At 46.1% G+C, this 21307-nt stretch overlaps 2 protein-coding genes across 8 annotated transcripts in view; both read right to left on the reverse strand.

Moving 5' to 3' along the window:
- CAPN10 (calpain 10) overlaps positions 1-10211 on the reverse strand; it is a 29379-nt gene extending 19168 nt beyond the window's left edge. The window contains exons 1-5 of one of the 6 annotated variants that reach the window (XM_081007970.1): positions 10191-10211; positions 6602-6690; positions 4949-5095; positions 1565-1696; positions 233-429 (exon numbers count right to left, since the gene is read on the reverse strand). In XM_081007970.1, coding sequence (XP_080864096.1) covers positions 233-429; positions 1565-1696; positions 4949-5095; positions 6602-6604 — 479 coding nt within the window. In that variant the 5' untranslated portion in view covers positions 6605-6690; positions 10191-10211. The other 5 variants (XM_081007966.1, XM_081007971.1, XM_081007968.1 and 2 more) reach the window with 5 other exon arrangements.
- A 1293-nt stretch (positions 10212-11504) lies between these two features.
- Positions 11505-21307, reverse strand: part of RNPEPL1 (arginyl aminopeptidase like 1) — a 31160-nt gene continuing 21357 nt past the window's right edge. For both annotated transcript variants that reach the window (XM_081007876.1, XM_081007875.1), the window contains exons 9-11: positions 17629-17856; positions 16093-16235; positions 11505-14642 (exon numbers count right to left, since the gene is read on the reverse strand). In XM_081007876.1, the coding sequence (XP_080864002.1) occupies positions 14370-14642; positions 16093-16235; positions 17629-17856 (644 nt within the window). In that variant the 3' untranslated portion in view covers positions 11505-14369. The remainder of the gene's footprint in view (positions 14643-16092; positions 16236-17628; positions 17857-21307) is intronic.

Raw genomic sequence — 21307 nt, forward strand, 5'->3', positions numbered from 1 at the left:
CAGGGAAATCCTCTCATTTTGTATTAATTCCCGGTGTCAAAGTAATGAAGCCAGGCAAGCTTTCAAATGTTTACGCCCCTTCAGGGTTCTTCTGACCACTTCCATGTGTGGAAGATCACACACAAAAGGAACACTCAGCGCAACCAAGACTTGTTTGAAAATTGCTGTGTGCATCTGTGCAGCCAGGCACCCAGTTTGCAATCCCCTCCAGGGCAGGTCCCTCCACACGTACTTGGCATAGGCCTTTTCCAGCAGAGGGAGCCAAAACACATCTTCTGTCTGGCACTGCGAGAAGCAGAGTTTGCCCCCCAGGCAAGGTAGGCGGTCGTCTATGGTCACCTCCACCCAGTGCCCAAATTGCCAGACCCGGCAAGTGAAACAGCCTCTGTATTTCTCATCTCTCCAGCTGGGCTGACCCGGAGGTATCACCTGCGAGAACAAAACAAGAGCAAGTCAGAGGCAACAGGAGCAGGCAAAGGCTTTTGCATTCTGCGTTTGTGGGCTTGCTGCTTGAGGGTGTAGGCGCCCGAAGACTCCTTTCCTTCCTGCCTTCTTAAAACATAGCAAGATTCTAGTCCTTATGGCTATAGGAAAAAATCTTAAAAGCATATGTGCAACCTGGGGAAATTGCACAAGGAGCAGGGCAGTGCTTTGGTAACTTATGGTCCCTTCTCTACTCTTCCAAACACACCTTGGCCAGACATCCGTATCCATTCTTCCTCTCATTTCCTAAACAGAAACTTCTGCTTAATATGTGAAGTTTAATCTGACTGGGAATCAGCGGTGAGATTTGGAGTGATTTAAAGGACCTGTTTTGAATCAATCAGGTAATAATAATGCAGTAAAAGTAGAAGTACCATCAATGAAAGATTGGCGACATCAATTTTTTGAAATGATTGAATTAGCAAAAATGAGGGCAACAATTAGAATGCAATCTAATCAAAATCTCAAACAGGAATGGAAATGCGTAGAAGACTACATGACCAACAAGAATTTATTGATTTGTATAAACTGATTTCACAAAGTTAAGTTAAGTTAAACAGATATATAAGAATGTATGTTTAATTATTAAGATACAAAAATGCAATCACAATAACAAAGTTATAAAATAATAACAAGGAAGTTATGCACAGGTGGAGGGAAGACACAGGGCAAGAAATAAGAAGCAAATAAGAAATGGCTAGATGTTGGTACATAATGGAATGTGAAAATGTGAATTTATATAACGTAATATAATGTAATATGTATTACTATGTAAAAATTTCATATTTTTATTGTGACATTAATAAATAAAATTAAATAAAATAAAAATAATGCAGTAAAATGCACCTTATGTTTCAGAGGCACTGTGCCAAGCTAGACTTCCTGGTGCCAAAACAGATAAGAGAGTCAAACATCCGCAACCTGTTGTCCTCCAAGTGTTTTGGACTGAAACTCCCATCATTCCTGACCATTCATCATGTTGGCTGGGGCTGGTGGGAGTTGTAGTTCAAAACATATGCAGAGAACCAGACCGTAAGAACATGGATCCTCTCCCAATCAAAGGAGAAGCACTCTCCTGTACCTTGGCCAACAAGTATTTACTCTTCTGCAAAGCGGCACAGGCACACAGGAACCAGCAGTCTCCCAGCATCCCTTGCTTGACTTGCCACTCATATTGATTGTCAGAAAATAATCGAGGTGTAGAACAAATCTCCTGGTGGGGAGAAAGAGACAGTGCAAGTTTACCGCTAACTTTTTATAGAGCCAATTGTATTTCAGGATTAAACAGCAAGGCTCTGGGATTCTGCTTTGAGTGGTTTTACAGAACAGGTTGGTTCTATTCCTTGGAGGTTTTTAAGCAGAAGCTGGATGGTCATCTGTCACAAATGCTGTGGTGGAGATTCCTGCAACTGCTGGGGGTTGGACTAGATGACCCCAGGGTCCCTTCCAACTCTACAATTCTATAATTCTATTGCATGTTCTGTAATTCATCATTTGTGACTAAGCCAGTGCTTCCCACCCAATTCACTTGCTACCTATTTTGAAAAGTTGCAGAATTAGTCAAATCATGTAAGTAATTTTATTATTTTATTATCAATTTGGGCTGTTTTTTTGTAGTTAAGGAACATGTTTTCCTCAAATTAAGCATGAGGCAATTGTGTAACAAGTCACTGCTCTGGAAAAATCTGGAATGCTGTGAGCATACAGGTGCTCATTATCTATAAATGGGCAGCTGCTGTCATGGGTCATAAATCAACCCTCAGATGCTGTGCAATCCCAGATGAACCTCATTCCTGCTCTTAGGTGGAAAATAAACCTAAGGTTTTAAGAATGGAGAAGCAAGTTCTGGGGAGAGAAACAAATGGTACTGTAAGTTTCCACCAGCTAAGACAGAAGCCGATTGTTTCGCACCAAAATAACCTCCGCTTGCCCCATCCAACACAAACCTGCATTTCCCAGTACAGCTTCCCCACTGTTTTTCAAATGTGCATGAAATTTTTTTTATAGTAAGGGACACGGGTGGCGCTGTGGGTTAAACCACAGAGCCTAGGACTTGCCGATCAGAAGGTCAGCGGTTCGAATCCCTGCGACAGGGTGAGCTCCCGTTGCTCAGTCCCTGCTCCTGCCAACCTAGCAGTTCGAAAGCACATCAAAGTGCAAGTAGATAAATAGGTACCGCTCCGGCGGGAAGGTAAACGGCGTTTCCGTGCGCTGCTCTGGTTCGCCAGAATCGGCTTAGTCATGCTGGCCACATGACCTAGAAGCTGTACGCCGGCTCCCTCAGCCAATAAAGCGAGGTGAGAGCTGTAACCCCAGAGTCGGCCACGACTGGACCTAATGGTCAGGGGTCCCTTTACCTTTACCTTTATGTCTGCATAAAGACAGGGGTGCCCTGTTAAAAATAAAACGTGGTTTTGCAAACTTTTTACCTGAAGCATGGGAGCAGGAATGAGGTTCATCTGGGATTCTATATGCACAATTAGAATGGCATGAAGGAGGGGGGGATGAGTGTGCTAACAACCCCCCCCCCCAAAAAAAACAATTGGAGGAAAACATCAGCTGTATCCATGGAAGCTCCTCACATGATTTCTAAATCACCTGGGAAGCATCCTCCCCGCCCCCCCCAATTGAAAAGGCTCCCTGTTTCAGAAGCTGAACCTCCACATTGGTGAGGACAAACAGACTTGCATCCTTGCTCCCGCTTCGCCTGACCACATGGAGTACTAAAATGCCTAGATTGGGTTGATGTGGCTCAGGCCAGCTGGGAAACCCAGTTCACTGCAGATTGTATGATTTTATGAAGTCAATAATCCACCATGGCTGCTCTTAAGAACCTCACTCTTGACCTTATCCTGGGATATATATATTTTTTTAAAAAAAACCAACTTACCGTATTTTTCACTCTATAAGACACACCAGACCATAAGACACACCTAGTTTTTGGAGGAGGAAAACAAGAAAAAAAATATTCTGAATCCCAGACGCCAGAACAGCAAGAGGGATCGCTGCGTAGCGAAAGCAGCAATCCCTCTTGCTGTTCTGGCTTCTGGGATAGCTGCACAGCCTGCATTCGCTCCATAAGACGCACACACATTTCCCCTTACTTTTTAGGAGGGGAAAAGTGCGTCTTATAGAGCGAAAAATACGGCAAATTTGTTATTTGTTTAGCTACTCTCTAGTGACTAGGATTTTGCTTTAAAAAAAACCCACATCCGTCAAAGGGTCTCTGTAGGCTGGTGAGTTTTGCATGTATTTTATTTAGTCATTTAATAAAAAAAATTACACACCACTTGATAGTAAAAAAAAAAACCCCTCAAAAATATAAAACAATAAAATTGAGGGGAGGGAATCACAGCCATGGTTCAAAACATACAAAAGTTAAAATACTAAAACAGATTAAAATTGCCTCAACTTCATAAGCAGATGGGTAGGCTTGTCTAAACAAGAATGTTATTGGCAGGCACCAAAAAGAGTACAGTGAATGTAGTGATCAGGTGGGATTGCTATGAGGAATTATAACAAATATAGAGTAAGCCATCTGTGTCAGCAATGAAAGCATTGCGTTGACTGGGTTTGAACTATTTTGATATGATTCTTGATCAACCCACACCTCTGCATCCCTGTTCCATTTCTCTTTCTTCACAAGTCAGGTACACAGCCCAGTTGCTTAGACTGGCAGGCATCCTGGGTCATCAAAGACAGTGGGCAAGTTTCTTTGAAGTAGCCTTTCTGATATGTTAATCCTAGAATGTTAATCTTAGGGCCAGGAAACAGGTTTCACATGAAGGTGATAATGATCGCTGTCCTCCTGGCCATCCTCCTTATCATGTATATTGCTTGTTTATGACCTCAGGGGTTGCCAAATGTACTTCTTTGTAGTTCTATTCTTTGTTTACCCGTGCTTAATTAGTTTTGGTAGTTTAACTTTTCCCCACGTGGGGTTTGTTGAAATGCTCAGAAGAAATCTGATTTGTTCTTATGAACACTCTGTAAAAAAGTTCTTTTGTGAATAAAACGACCTGGGCCGAGGGGGGCTGGAGGCACACAGGGAGAGATTATTATACGCACCCTTCCCAGAGTCTTGCTGGTTCAAGTCTCTGTGTGTATTCTTATTAATCAGAGTTCAATCCTTCCTTTACTTTGGGAACGCCTCAGTGAAGGAGCCTGCTTGCTTGATCTCAAGAGGCAGGGAGTTCCAATGTGCAGGCGTTGCCACACTAAACAATCGGGTGCTTAGAGATGTGGAACGGGTCAAAGAATAAACCAGGACATTTGTGGTATGAAAAGTTACTGGACTTCACCTGAAAGTTACAGCACATGCACTGGTTGGAAAGGAAGCAGTTTGACTACTCCAAAACCTTGGCCGATGCAAACAGTATTGAAAGTGGGGTTGCGTTTAACTGCCCTGAGCACAAATCATCACGAAAGCACAATAAATAGGGTGTGTGGGGGACCCAAGACAAACCTGAGGTCTCAGCCAACAAATCTCCCCCCTGAAATGAGCCAGAGGAGTCGAGTAGTTAAAAAAGAGAGAGTCGTCGTTAGCCGGAAATGCGAGGTCCTTGTAAAGATCTCCCTTGAGATCCGACGGCTCCCGGTCTCCCAGCATCTTCTATGAAACAGCAAATATTTTCATCAACGTCAGAGGCTGCAGGACTCCAATTTAAACCTGCAACCGTGTTAGAAAGAAGGGAAAGGGACCACAGTTATAAAGATACACACTGTCAGAAAAGAAAAAGGGTGGTGGGAGAGGAGAGAAAGCAAAGAAGACAACAACAACAACAACAACAACAATAATAATAATAATAATAATAAATTTTATTTATACCCCGCCTCCCTAGCCAAGACTGGGCTCAGGGCAGCTAACAACCAATAATAAAAACAAGTTGATTAAAATACAACTTAAAAACAAGATTAAAATATAACATTAAAATGCAGCCTCATTTCAGTAGGAACTCAAATCAAAAACTTTTTGGGGATGGAAACGTCAAATCTTCACCAAGGCCAATTATCCAGACTGGTCCTACATGGGCCAGAAAAAAGCCAGGGAAGTCCCCGAATAGGAGTTCTATCACAGAAGGAAAAAGGAAAGAGGGGGAGGGGATCAAGTTAATTCCAAGCCGAAGGCCAGGCGGAACAACTCTTTCTTACAGGCCCTGCAGAAAGAAATCAGATCCTGCAGGGCCCTGGTCTCTTGAGACAGAGCTTTCCACCAGGCCGGAGCCACCACTGAGAAGGCCCTGGCTCTCTAATCTGACTTCCTTAGGGCCCAGAACCTCTAGGGTGTTGCTATTAAGGACCTTAAGGTCCTCTGTGGGGCATACCGGGAGAGGCGGCCTTGTAGGCCCCCAGAAAGAGGTTCCTTTCTAATACAAGAGCTTGGGATCACAGAATGGAGAGAGAGAGAAGAGAGGAGAGTTTGGATTTGATATCCCGCCTTTCACTCCCTTTAAGGAGTCTCAAAGCGGCTAACATTCTCCTTTCCCTTCCTCCCCCACAACAAACACTCTGTGAGGTGAGTGGGGCTGAGAGACTTCAAAGAAGTGTGACTGGCCCAAGGTCACCCAGCAGCTGCATGTGGAGGAGCGGAGACTCAAACCCGGTTCCCCAGATTACGAGACTACCGCTCTTAACCACTACACCACACTGGACTGGGCAGGAGGTTTTGAGTCAGATAAAAGGAAAGACTTCTTCATGCAAGGCATAGTTAACTTACAGAACTCACTGGGGATGGCCACTAGCTTTGAAACAGGACTGATCAGATCCCTGGGCTGGTTAGGCATGACAGCCAAAAGGAGCCTCCAGCTTCAAAGGCAGTATACCTTTGCACAAAAGATTCAAGAGGCAGAGAGCAAGGGAGGGCTGTTGCCCTCACAACTTACTTGTGGGCTTCCCAGAAGCACCTGGCAGGGACCGTGAAACTTTTGGGAGTCCATTAAAGGAGGAATGTTAGAGAAAAGAATTGCAACGTCATTTGGGGATGACTTTGCGCTCTCTGTGGACCAAGTCCAGAGATGCTCTAAAATAGCAGAAGCGAATGCTCTCCTTACCCTATAGGTAGCCAAGAAAAATCAGACTCCTGCTCCCCCTGGCGTGAAATGAACGTTAAGTCACTTACCATGCCTGCTCTCTGTTTCCGTCCCTTTTACCTGCAATAGTCTTCATTCAGAAACCCCGGATACGTCCTAAAGAACCCACAAGCTGGGTCTATACAAATCGGGGGGGGGGGGGGGGGAGGTACAGAGAAAGGAATCAGTTTGCATGGGGAAAACCAGACTCGATACTAGTGATTCCCAACCTTTTTTGGGCTGTGTCCCACCTGAGCATCTCTAAAATCCTGAAGCCCCCCCCTCCCCGTGACATATAATTCTTATTATTCAAAAAGGGATCTCCTATTCACGCGGAGGAAGCCTAAAAGGCCATTAACTTGGTCTAAACTCATTCTCAAATTGCCTCACTTAAAAATCAAATTGCCCCCCTGTGGGGCGTGTGGGAACCACAGCTCTACAGAGTGAGGAGCCGAGTGAGAAACAATGAGGTTTTCCGGGCCTTTCAGGCAAAGCAAACAGAATCAAAACTCTGTAACCAGAAACTCCAAATTTCTGCCCCTGATATAAATAGAATTTGCTGTTTTTATGAGGTTGGCCCTGGCTGAGGCGGCGATGGTGATGCCAGCATTGCCAGAACAGGATAGGGAGATATGGCAAAATAAATGAACATTTTCCCATTTATTTGCAACGAGCCCCATCGGCACTATAGATATAAAGCAGTATCGTGCTTTAAACCATCATAGCTTCCCCAAAAGAATCCTGGGAACTGTAGTTTGTTAAAGGTCCTGAGAGCTGCAAGGAGACCCTTCTCTCCTTGGGGGCGCTACGATTCCCAGAGATCCCTGGCAAGAGGGGCTGGTTGTTAAACCACTCTGGAAACTGTAGTTCCATGAGGGGGAATTGGGGCCTCCTAACAGCACCATTAACAAACGACAACTCCCAGAATTCTTTTTTTTGCTGTTGCATGACTTGGCACAAATGTATCAGGTGTTCGGAAAGGAATGCCGCCTTTTCATTTATCTATGATTATTCTTAAAGGGCAGTGTTTATTTATATTTTATAATTTTATATTTAGCCCTTTTATTATTATTAAACAACTATCTGACTTTTAGAGGACATCTGAAGGCAGGCCTGTATAGGGAAGTTTTTAATATTTGACGTTTTACTGTGGTTTTATTATTTGTCGGAAGCCGCCTAGAGTAGCCAGGGCAACCCCCCGTCAGATAATAATAATAATAATGATAACAACTGAATTTTTAAATGAATATTTGCAAATCGCTTAGGGGGTTTTCTGTCAGGTAAAGCGGTTTATAAATGTTGTACAATAAATAAGCAAACACAAACAGCGTGCTGCCCTTCTCGTGCGGAGGCAGCTTGAAGAGGCCGCTCCCTTCATCGCCAAGACAACCCTGCTCACACTTGTTCCCCACACAATGCCAAGCAACAATGAAATGCTCACAACAGCCCCCACAGAAAAACCCATTCAGGTCTCTTCGCACCCACACCACACATTTAAAGCACATGACTTGCCTATGCCAAAGATTCCTGGGAACCGTAGTTTGGAGAAGGCGCTGGCACTTGTGAGGGGGCAAACTACAGTTCCCAGGGTTCTTTTTGGGGGGAGAGGTCTTGCACTTTAAATGTACGGTGTGTGGATGCGACCGCAGGCATCCTCGGACACAACTGACCCCCCAAAAGCGACCTCAGAAGCGCAGAAGAGCATCTTCGCCCTCAGCAACCCGACTCACCACGACCAACATGGATGTCGCGTCGCCAACCCCGCGTTCCTTCATGCCATCAAAAGCCAGCGTGTGACACCTCATGTCCCTTGTCCCCCACAAATGCACACAGGGCCACACCGGTGGACGTGTCAGCCTACCGCCCTCAGGGCCGGATTGAGACCTTTAGAGGCCCTAAGTGCTTTAAAAGATTTTGATGCCTCTGTATATGTCTAATTCAGCCGACGCAAAGAACAAACATGTGAGCTTCAATGGACCGAGTGGCACTTTGCCAGTTGACAGATTCTAATTTTGTTGTATTTCCAAGATTAATGTATATCATTAATATCTATTATTCAACTTATTATTATTATTATTATTATTATTATTATTATTTGTGTGTGTGTGTACGGAAACCCAGCCAGATGGGCGGGGTATAAAAAATAAAATTATTATTATCATCATGCAATTTTTGCATTTATGTAAAGGTAAAGGGACCCCTGACCGTTAGGTCCAGTCGTGGCCGACTCTGGGGTTGCGGCGCTCATCTCGCTTTATTGGCCGAGGGAGCCGGCGTACAGCTTCCGGGTCATGTGGCCAGCAGGACTAAGCCGCTTCTGGCGAACCACAGCAGTGCACGGAAACGCCGTTTACCTTCCCGCTGGAGCGGTACCTATTTATCTGCTTGCACTTTGATGTGCTTTTGAACTGCTAGGTTGGCAGGAGCAGGGACCGAGCAACGGGAGCTCACCCTGTCACGGGGATTCGAACTGCTGACTTTCTGATCGGCAAGCCCTAGGCTCTGTGGTTTAACCCACAGCGCCACCCGTGTCCCTTTCATTGATGTAGTAGGCTTTAAATTGCTGTGGTGGCCCCCTTCTCTTGACACTTATTTTGCTTCATGGTTGATCTAGCCCCGATCCCCATCTTTCTCACCGCAGATCCAAGCTATTTCTTCATTACGTTCCTATCCTACCTTTCCTCCAGGGATCCCATGGTGGTCTACTTGATTCTCCCCTTCCCCATTTCACCCTCACAACAGCCCTGTGAGGCAGGTTAGGTTGGGAGCCAGTGACAGGTCACCTGGTGAGCTTCATGGCTTCCCAGGGCCCGGTGGTGCAACACCCCAAGCCAGCATAATGCAGCTATATGCATGCCACCCCCCACCCCCATATCTTCTAAATCTGTGCTTTCAGCTGCTGTGCAACAGGCTGAACTTCAATCAGGAAAAAGAGAGAGGAAGGCAGCAACCCACTTCAGGGCAGGATGGCATTTTCCACAACAACTAAAAAGCCCAGGCGCCTTATTCTGTGTTGCATTGCATCGCCATTCCAAGCAGAAACCCAGCACCCTGGACCACACCGAAGGCCTGTCCATCCCAGTCTTTCAGGATCTGCCCAGCAAGCCGGGCCTCCCTGTTTTGCGCGCCCAGCACCTGTGAGTCACAGGTACAGTGCCTCGGAACATGGAGGCTCGCTAGATGCCATGCCCGATCGCTGCCGATTGCGCACCCCCTTTTAGCGCCCTTCAAGCAAATGGCCACCTCCATTTCTGGATGGCAGCGAATTCTAGGACGCCAGGCTCCCCGCCTGGCATCAAGGCAAAGGCATGCCTGGGACAGCCCTACCTTGGCCACACACCAGCTTCCGCTTCCTCCCCTTGCCCTAGCAAACAAAGCCCCTCTTGTTCTCTTCCCATGGCAAAGCAACTCTGCATGCAGGCGTGCATGGTCGTGCAAGCAAGCAACCCCTTTCGCCCCTTGCACAGCGCGCTCTGCATCCATCATCCCCGGTCCCACCTTTCAGCCAGATCGCAGCGGAGATCTCCTCTCTCCAGCCAACCCAAAGGAAGGTCCGAAGCACACGATGCAACCACGACCAATGGCAAAACCCTGTTGTTCCCGGAGCAAAAAAACCACACACAAACCCCCGTGCACTACCTTTGTAGCCTAGAAAACTACTCTTCCCATCATGCATCTGCATCGACGAGCTGCAAGGCTCCCAGCATGCATTGCTGGCCGGAGGAACTACACGTCCCAGCATGCCCTTGGGTTATTTTCTCCCTCTCGCCTGTGCAAAACTGTCCCGGGTTCCCCCCCCCCCCTTATTTTCAGATCTTTGAGCGTAGGCAAGCTATGCATTTTCTAAAAACAATAATTCAAGCTCTGGCACAGAGTGCCAAATAAGAGGAATGGTTAGTAGCGCACGGAAATGGAACCTCCCGGTTATTAACCCGCATCTGTTCCGGCGCGTAACAAAATCTGGGACTTGAGCTGCCTTGAATTCAAAAACTGGGCTCCCTCGTCTTCCGCAATGTTTGCTGTCCTTGCAGTGCAGACCACAGCTTGTTAGGGTTTAAAAAAACTCTGCTGGCAAGATAAATCTTAGGAGCATTCCAGTTCTTTTTATTTGCACCCGCCTCCCCTCTCACTTCATTGCACATGGAATTTGCCTTTTTCGCAGTTGCCGCACACCGACCCCAGGATCTCTTTTTCTGACAGTTCGCCACCAGTTCAGATTCTATTAGCATATACGTGAAGTTAATACGGGCTGGGGCTGATAAGAGTTGCAGCCCAAAGCTTGTTAGGTGAAAGCCACCTTAAAACACCAACCAATTTATTTATTGTCCCCCCAACAAATATCCTGGCTATACCCATGGTCCATGCATACATTCCACCAGTGATCCTGCTCTGCATTGTTATGGATCCGTTGCTAATCCAGCTTTAAAGAGCAAGCAGACTCCTAGCTACTTGGTCGGGCTGCGATTGCTCAGTACTTGAATCTCATTACTACTGTATATAGAAATCTCATCACAAAGAAGCAACCAACATTGAGCAAACCAAGGAATTCTTTAGGTTTGCTGAAAAATACTTGCTGAAGGGGCCTTACATCCTTTCCTGGGGAGGGAGTTTTGAACCTGGAGTCACCGGGTTAAGAACTGTTAATTTGCCCAGGCATTTTAGGGATGACTGCTGTTAGGTTTTGTGCTGGTGATCTTAACAGTGCTCAAATTGATTTAGTGTGCATAGTGTTGTTGTTTTAAAATTTTGTAACCCACCCTGAGATCTGGATGGGAAGTAGTCTAGAAATGCCCAGAAATGAGTAATTAAGTGTTCCTCTGGCAAAGTCTGTGAATCTTGCATCAATACTTTCGTGCCCTGGTGCGATATTTGTCTGGGGTGGGTGGGGGTGAGGTTGAGACAAGCACAGATGGTGCAGTGGGGGTGGGGGTGGGAAAACAGGCAAAACTGAGATTCAGAAAGTCACAAAGTTTAGTTTAATTCAACATTTATCAGTGATGTTATCATAAGGCATCAATGTACGTTTAAAAGGAATTTCCACCAGGGTTACATACATTCTCTCCGGGTGGGGGGAGGATTGCAATAAAACAGAGGCCTAAGGCAGCCCGGGGTGCAAGGTGGGTGGGGGCAAGACTCTGCCAGGCTGGAACTGCTGTCAAAGGGGGTGCATGCCAAGAGTGGCCAATTGTTTGCAATATATCAGGTGGGTGTGTGGAAAGGGAGGGAAACCCCCACCATATCCCCCACTAATTTTAACTAAATTTAATCTCTGTTGTGAGGGAGAGACGAGCTTGCTGTGACTTCAAGGTACCACAAGTTAGGTGAAGTGAAGCATCTTTCCGATGCTTGTAGTTTGTTATTGCTTTATCAAGCTTTGAGGTGAAACACCGACGCTGCCTGAAAATCAATTTAAAATCAAAGAATGGGTGGGGAGAACGGAAATGTAAATAGCAAGCACCCACTATTTTTGTATGTTCAGACTGCTGTCTGAGATGCTTCGCTCCTGCCTGCAATATGTGTCGAACATGGCCTCTCTTTTTCCAGAACGGGCGACATTAACCAATGTTCTTGTTGAAATGTGGTGGCCACAAGCGCAGGCAAAACCCATGGCTGCTCCACACTACTTTGTGCAACAGACAAGGAAATGAGGAGGGGAATTGTGTGTGTCCAAAAACTGCAGAGGAATCACCGACTGCAGGTCCCAAAGAAGAGTCTGCCACGTGTTCCCTAAGTGCACGGGGACAAGACATCTATGGCAGGGGGGAGGAAAACTTTTCAGGCTGAGAAAAGCAGTGACGTTTCAGCAAAGGGAGGGCCAGATACACAAAGTCACACACCCTTATCAGACAAGAACACACACGCTGAACACAGAGCAGCCTCCCTCCCCCCAACCTGCAATTTGCATTACCAAAAAACCCCAACCCAGTTCATTTCAACAGATCCTTTTTTGGTGATGCAAACTGTAGGTGCTGGGAGCCTGATACAGATCGGAGCCATGGTGTGGGAGGTCAAGGGCTTTTATCCCCCTTGGGTATGCTCCCCATCTGGACCAAGTCCCAGTGCCTGTAGTTTGCCGCTTTTCCCCTCCCTCCTGCAGCCAGCACAGAACTCAAGTAGGAGGGGGGCCAAAGAGGAGCCTGATGGGAAGCCTCTGAGGTTTGCATCCATCCAGCCCACAAATCAAAGGGTTCCCCATCTGTTCTTTACAGGATCACAGCAGCAAGCACCAGCATATTCTCGCCTACCACGAATCAAATCGTTAAGCAGCCCTTTGGGCACACTCAACTCTCAAAAAGGCAAACAGTTAATTTAAAAACACACACACATTCCTATACTGCCTCCACCCCTGGAAGATATGGCAATTCCCAGCACCCTGTATGATTTTCGTTGGAAGCCTCTTTGTAGACCTATTTGTTCAATCCTCAGCTCTCTGCTTCTTGCAGAAAAAGGCGCTCAGAGAGAGATATTAAAAACACAGCCGCTCCCACAGCAGGAAAATGTGACGCTGCATCATTTTGTCCACTTCCAGCCATCTTCTGAAAGATGCACCAATGCCTCTACATACGGTTGCCCTTCCATTCACTTTTGACAGACGGCAGTTCGGCTGGCTGGTCAGAAGGGCATTGCATAGTCAGTCTCTGTTTCTCTCTGCCTAATGGCCAGGAAGGAAAGGCTTTGCTGGTGGGCAGGATGGCTCTGATCTCAAGAGACGGCTTTGGAAGAAGCTGGCTTTCATATTCAACGGTTGCTTTCTCATCCAGAGAGAGAGAGACTGACTTAAAAATGTCCTTAGCCAAGACACAGGCTGAACAGGACACAAAGCATATCATTCTGCACTCAAAACCTAGCCTGTTTGTCCATTCCTATGACCATTGGGAAGCACCAACAGACCAGAGAGACAATCCGACAGAATCTTCACTTCTTCTGGCCTCCTTTAAAATGAGCAGAATTTGCACATTTAACAAATGCGGAAAGTTACCGGAGGATTGTGCCTGAGTTTGCCATTGCATCCCATTTGTTAATTTGCAAGATGAGTTGGGGATGCGAGTCATCCTTACCTGCTGTTTTCAGAGCTGCGTTCCAGACACTAATGAAGGATTTGCAGCGTAGTTTTAGGAAAACAGGCCCCTGGCCCCATTGCAGTTAGTTGAGTGGGTTTGGGTGTCAAACGTCCCGCAAAAGAGAAAATCAGAAGTGAAATGAGGGAGGATTTCAAATCCACCCCCTGTCTCCTAGCCTTTAACACTTGACCAGCTTGATGAAACCAAGGCATTGCTTGAAGGCATTGTTCTAAACCCTCCACCTCCTGAGTAACACAGTAACAGAGCACAAAAACGGAACAGACTCCCCCATCACTCCTTTTCTGTTCTCTGCAGAACACTGCCAAACCTTCAAATCTCCATGATCCTGATAGTGTTCCCCACTCCCTTTACTTCCTTGTCAGTGCACAGCCAGTGGCAACTTTGCCTCTCTGAAGGCCTGGAGGACACAGACCCTCCCAAGTGCCCAAGAGAGAACTCTTCCCGATTGCAGTGGGAGAACAAAAGTCGCCCTGGAATCCACATTCATGATGCATCAAGTCAACAGATCCATCCCGTAACAGTTCCCGCTTGCAGCTAGAAGGGGAGACATCCCTGATATCTGGCTGTGCCAACGAATCGGGCACCGGAAGGCACATTTGTGTGTGTAATGGGGGCGGGGGAGATCCACTCTCCCCCCCAAGCTGTGGCACAGAGGGTCAGGAGGCAGCACTTGGGTTCACGTTGCCCCTCGCCTGGCTGCTCCTCCACTTTCAAATGCCCGGCATGAGCTGGGGAGCTAAGCAGACACGTTTACGTCCCTGAGAGAAATGGCACTGTGTGCAGCTTCTGGGGGTTTGTCCTCTACCACAGCAGCCAGAGGGTCTGCCATAACAGCTGCCGCATCCATGGCAAGGAGCGGGTTCAGGCCCTGCGTCAAGATCTGCTGAATGGTCTTCCGCAAGTTGGGGTGCAACTGGTTCTGGGTCTGGTAGAAAATGTCCAAGGCAAACGACTTCAGGGTGCCGGTGCAGAGGTCCTCGTACAATGGAATCGTGTACATCCGCGACATCTGCAATACAAATGGGACTCAGTGACTGCACAAAAATAAATATGAATTCTGGTTTAGAGCTAATAAGGAAAACCGATAGATCGGTGGTACTGCATAAGCCAGCCACAGGACTGGCGTATCATTATTATTATTATTATTATTATTATTATTATTATTATTAAAATTTGTATACCACCCTTCATCCAAAGATCACAGGGCAGTTCACAACATAAAAATACAAAATGGAACACAAAATACACAATGAAACAAAAACAAACCAATAACCCTCTCCCACAAAAACATTTTTATTATTGTGCAAACACATTATTCTTGTACCCTAGTAAAAGGAAAAGTACTAGAGAGCACAGCAGCAGATATGTTCTATGCAAATGAGACTATTTTATTATTTTGCTAGTTATGCTGTTTCAAATGTGCCTTTTATATTTGACTTCACAGTTTTCTTTTGAAATGTTTAAGACAATTTTTTTGTTAACTTTGCTCTGCTAAAGGTGCATTCTGCAGTCGACCTCCTCTGCAGTGTTTTTTTAAAAAATGTTTAGGATAATATTTTAGTTTCCTGTGAATTGTGTTTGAATGTTAATTGTATTTAACTGTATACTTTATATTCAACTTTCTTCAGTAATGTTTTACTCTGAATTGTTTTACTTGCTGTTTTAATGTAGGTTGTAAACTGTTTTGAGATTCCCCCCTTAAAAATATAAAGCAGTATAGAAATGAAATTAATAATAATAATAATAGAGATTCAAAAGTGAAGATATAAATATATTGGCTTCTTAAAATCTACTGAAACACCATGAGTTGCATCCAAGATACACTCAGGCGCACTGAACTCTAAACAAAATAAAAAAAATTCTTTCCATGCATGCACACGAAAGCTCATACCAATAACAAACTTAGTTGGTCTCTAAGGTGCTACTGGAAGGAATTTTTTTATTTTGTTTCGACTATGGCAGACCAACATGGCTACCTACCTGTAACTGAACTTTAAGTTAGCAACATCCATTAATTTCATTGAGTCCTCCTTCTTGTTACACCCTCATCTCTTCTCATCTCTTATCCCTCCTCTCTCCTCCTGGGCGATGCTTCTTCGCACCTTTCCCACCCACATCCAAGCTTTTCCTCCACCTCTTGATTCCCTCCTCCTTGTAAAGCACCTCCTACGGATCAGGAAGTCTTGGTTTGGCTCCCAACCTTAAACTCGGCAGGCGGCCTTTGGCGAGCCACCCTCTCTCAGCATCAGTCCTCTGTCTGCGCTACAGGAAACATAATACTGACCTGCCTAACCTCATCCAGCCCACCAGTGAGTTCAGCCACCAGTTTCCACGTGCCGACAAACTGCACCACACCTGATCCACACACTTGGTCAATCAGCAGGAGTTCCAGGGTTGTTTCATGCCCAAATCTCATGCCCCTGAGAGATGCAGGGTGTTTTTAATCTGGAAGTCAGTACCTGGTTTTCCAAGAAGCGCCGGACTTTGTGAAGATCGGGGTGGTAGTCGTTGCGGACAATGATCTGTAGCCAGCGGATGCGAATCTCTGCGTTCATGCCATCCAACTGAGCCGAGTAGCACTCAGAGAGCTTTGATATCACCTCTGAAGAGCACATAGGGAAACGTTCAGAAATGGAACCAGGAGGCCTGGCAATTCTCCAACCCAGAAGGGCTTCAGATCCTTGAGAAGGCTGAATTTGCAAATCTAACCCAACCACACCTTAATGCGAAAAATGCCCCTAGGTTTTGGTCTGCATCTGGCTTGCTCTGAAGTTTGTATGAGCGAAGGCAGCTAACATTCACTGCCATTCACAACATGGCCGCTTCAGCTCATATGGTGAGATGCTGTGAATAATACTAAGGAGGAAATGAAACTCATAGGGACATAGGAAGCTGTGGTGGATTGTGCAGGTCCACTGCTCCATCTAACTCAATACTGTCTGCACTGGCTGGCAGTGGTTCTCCAGGGTTTCACACAGAGACCTTTCTCAGCTCTACCTGGAGATGCCAAAACCAGACCTGGAATTTTTTGCATGCAAAACATGGGCTACCCTTCCAAACTGCAGTCCTACCCCCAAACTGGCTACAGGCATGCTGATCCCCTGGGTGAGTGTAACAGTTAGACCGGATCTTTGTAATTTATAAAAAGACATGCTTTTGCCTTCTCTAGAGAATCCACAACTGTGAAACACTGGCCAATTTGTTTCTCCAAATGGATGTGGCGAGATGCAGCGTCTTGCGACCATCTCTTTTGCTTAGGAGTTTGCAGTGTTTCCTTACTGGCTAATAAGCCACCTGGCTGTCAGAGTCTATTACTGATAACTCTGGAAGACCTGAATATTTATTATTTGGTTATTGAATTTCTATACCGCTTAATATATTAAAAGTATCTCTAAGCGGTGTACAAAGAGCTTAAACAACAACAGACGACTTAAATATTACAAAAATACAGTTACATATTAGAATGCTACATTAATACAAAGTTGTGTGTGTGTGTGTGTGTGTGTGTGTGTGTGTGTGTGTGTGTGGAGGGAGGGGGAGAGAGAGAGAGAGAGAGAGAGAGAGAGAGATCAATTCATTTTCCTTCTGACACACCCGCCTCCTCAGCCTCCGGGTTCTCACCCAGAGCCCAAACAAACACTCAGCAAGCCCACAAAAGTCTCACAACAAGAGTTCCTGGAAACAGCAAACATCACCCTAGTCTCCCACTCTTTATGGGAAGGCACAAGGCATGTGATACGTCCTCAGGCTGCCCACAGCTGTGTCCCATTCAGCTGCACTCGCCACACCCAGTTTCAGGTACAGCAGGTTTGTCGCGTTTCCCAGGGGATCCTGTCCTCTCCTCCTCCAGCTCCATACTACTGGCTGGTCACTCATGCTCCCGTTTTACACTTAGGGCTGTCTCCTGTACAAACCTTTTACTCGCGGCCTTCCAATTTTTCTGTCTGAGCTACGTAGGGACTCAGATGCTCACCTGCCAGCTCAACGAACCTCACCTTCAGGCAACGGGGACCCGTCCAGCAGCCTGTCAAGGAAGAGCACGGTCTGGAACGTCCGCCATTCTGCGATATCAACGCTGCCAGCAGCAGCCACAGCATCCAGAGGCTCTGTAGTCCAGAGGCTGAAGAGCGTCTCCACGGGGCAGGTCAGACTGGATCCCTGAGATAAGTCTGGCTCAATTAAAGGAGGACCCGTCGCATTGAGCCAGCGTTCAAACTCTAGTCCTGCAACAGACACACAAACTGGAATCAGACAGGGAGCGGCCTGCACTTCTTTTCAGTCAGGTTTCTGTGAGCACTTGCAGCTATGTTATGCTGGATCAGGCTGATAGCAGAACACTATCTGTACTGGTTGGCAGTGGTCCTTCAGCATCTCAGGCACAAATATTTCTTCAGTCCTGTCCCTGGGGATGTTTTTCGCTCGTGATACCAGTGTACCGTTCAGCAGAGGATGGTACTCACTAGAAAAGCTATGGACTCTCCTTCATTGGAGGTTTTTAAGCCGAGGTTGGATGGCCATCTGTCTTAGACCCCTTAGTTGAGATTCTTGCATTGCAGGGGGTTGGACTAGATGTTCCTTGGGGTACCTTCCAACTCTACTGAAGGAATGATTGCCAGACGTGGAGCACACTTCCACCCGCAGAGAAGCCACAGGCTGTCTGACCACGTGACCTTTGGGTGTGGAGCACACTTTTACCCACAGACAAAGCCACAGCTGTCTGAATATCATGCCCTCTATCTAACCTTTGATCTCTTAGTGGTCTGCCGTGCCCTGTCTGTGACTTTTGTCTCCTTTGCCATACACTGTGCAAGGGGGAAATGACGCGGTGGAAACAGCTGCCAAAATAACTTTGTACCACCCCACGATCTCAGGATTGGAAGATGTGTAAAGGTCACAGTCCAAAATGTATCTGACTGGTTTTGCATATTGTGCTAATAAAAGGAGCCTCCACAGAGCTGGCCGGCAGCTTGTCTTGGAGCATGCTTGCCAGCGTGCTTCTGCACAGCTCACCTGCAATACCAACTCCCACCTCATGCCTTCACTTCACTCTACGATTCTGTGATTCTATGAAACTGGGACCTTCAGAATGCAAGACATGTGCTCCACAATGAAGTAAAGCAAAGTATGAGTCCCAAGTCTATGGACCATGTGCCAAGGCAATCTTAATCTCCAGTATCACAAAACAATCATGCCTCTCCCTTCTCCCCACTCCAAGCCCTACTCAGATAATGCCATGAAATAACACTATTATTCTTTACACTGCAGTCCTTGGATATGACACAGGTCAGGAATCCTGGCAGATCATCTGCCCCAGTACAGATCACGCCAAGCTTTTAAGATCTTCCAAGGAGACCCTGCAGGTCAGTTCATGACCAATATTATTATTATTTACATTTCTATACCACCCTTCCATCTGTAGGTTTCAGGACGGTTCACAACATGAAATGCAAGATAAAAAATACAGAAAATATATAATAAAAACAAGAACAGAACAATAACCTACTTCTCTCCCCACAAAAACATTTAAAAGGGTATCATATGTTAATCAGCCCAAGGCCTGGTTGAAGAGGAATGTTTTTGCCTGGTGCCTAAAGGTGTATAACGAAGGCGCCAGGCAAGTCCCCCTGGGGAAAGCATTCCACAAACGGGCAGCCACTACAGAAAATGGTTTGTCACCACATGGCAATGCAGAAGTGGATCTTCTTGATGAGAGCAATACCCTATGATATCCCCTTCCTTGAGTAATCGGTGAGGTGGAGACTGCAATGAACTTTAAATGCTGCTTGAAAACTCTTGTATTTACCTAAGCTTCCCTGGACTCAGACTCTTAACTTTTTAATTTTCTGTTTGTACAATGCTCAGTTTGTGACATGTTTGGCTGTATCCAACAAAGAAGGTCCAGTGAAATTAATGAACCTCAGTCAGTCACATCCATTATTTTCAATGGGTTTATTCGGAATAGGGCTGACATTGGATACAACTCCTTTTAATATAGATTTTACCAATGGATCAGAATGGTAGATGGAATATATCTGGTAAGGCTTGGGCTGGATATAGGTTTTTTAATATGACCCAGGGCTACGGTGATTCAATGAGCAGGTGACCTACAGGGAATATCTGGGGAGATGCACATGAAAGGATTGGACTTGCATGGTCTTATGCTGGACCACTTTGAAGAACTGCAGGCATCCTTACCAAAACAAACTAACAGTGGAGGCTGGCATTCTAGTTAACCACATGTGCTTTGACAGGAAAAGTAGATGCACACCAGATAAGCCTGATTTCCCATGCAATCTGCATGTGGGGTTCATTTTCTTGCTCTGAGCAGTTTCTATTTCTCTCAGACACGACCCCACGGCTTTGCACAAATCTGTGGGTTGTTTAAAACACAACCCTAACAAGTAGCAGGGTGTCACAGGCTGTTGAGCAGGGAGTGGCAGGCAGTTCCACAGGCTCAGGAGGGCCTTCAAGGAATTTTGCAGCTGTTTAACCTGCCTGCTCAGATGGAGGAGCCAAGTGTACTCTCGCTTGCTTCTGGGATCACCTCCACCTTAGGAAGAGGACATACCCTAGAAGACAGGCTAGAAATCCACCACATAAATTCCACAAAATGTGAAGACAGGTGCCGTCTCTACTGAAGACCTTCACCATTCAACAAGCCTTTTAAGTGGAGTTTTTTATTATTATTATCCTAATCTGTATCTGTATTGGATCTGAACTGTTTTTACACATGAAACTGCCTATGTCTTCATCGCTGATGTTTTCACTGTTAAATCGCTTCAAGGTGTTTCATAGGAAGCAATTCATAAATGGAATTAAATAAACAAGCGACATAATTCTGTCGAGCCTGGTTTTCTTTCTTTCTTCTCCTCAGCACCTTTTAGAGATGATATTCATGATGGATCCTCCTTTCTGCTGGCAGGCACAACACCAACCAGTCAGAGAGGGGAAGGAGGACAGGGGCAAACTCTTGAAACTGCAGATGGTAGCCCATGGAAAATATAGAGCTTAAAACCGAGCAGCAATTAAATTAAATACCAATACAAGCCACCCAGCTCTCCACATGTCTTTGCTGAAGCCACACCCTGTTAAAATACTTCCCTTTTCTCCTCCCAGCTCTAAGTGGTGTGAACTTAGAACAGCAACAGCATGAATTATATTCAGATTCCAGTATCAGTGATGAGTCAGCCATCGAAAGCAATTCACAGTTGTGACTTCCTTGAACGCAGCCCCTGGCTTCTCCTCCTTTGCTACGAATTGCAACCTACAGATTTAGCTTAAGCTGCAACAGTGCAAGAAACAGTTGAATCACTGGCAGGCCAGAGGGGACAGCTCTTTGCTGCTTCTCATAGAGTCAGATAATTGGAAGAGACCTTCCATCAACCCCCTGCAATGCAGGAATTGCAACTAAAGCACCCAGGACAGGTGGCTAGCCATGTTTCCAAAGAAGGAGAGTCCACCACCTTCCAAGGAAGTCTGCTCCACTGCTGAACAGCTCTTACCTACGGGACCCTCGTACCTACGGGACCGCCTCTCCTGGTATGTCCCACGGAGGACCTTACGGTCTTCAAACAAAAACATCTTGGAGGTCCCGGGCCACAGGGAGGTTAGGCTGGCCTCAACTAGAGCCTGGGCTTTTTCGGCTGCGGCTCCAATCTGGTGGAACGCTCTTTC

Source organism: Podarcis pityusensis (genome assembly GCF_964106645.2).
Source record: "Podarcis pityusensis genome assembly, chromosome: 5".
NCBI lineage: Eukaryota > Metazoa > Chordata > Lepidosauria > Squamata > Lacertidae > Podarcis > Podarcis pityusensis.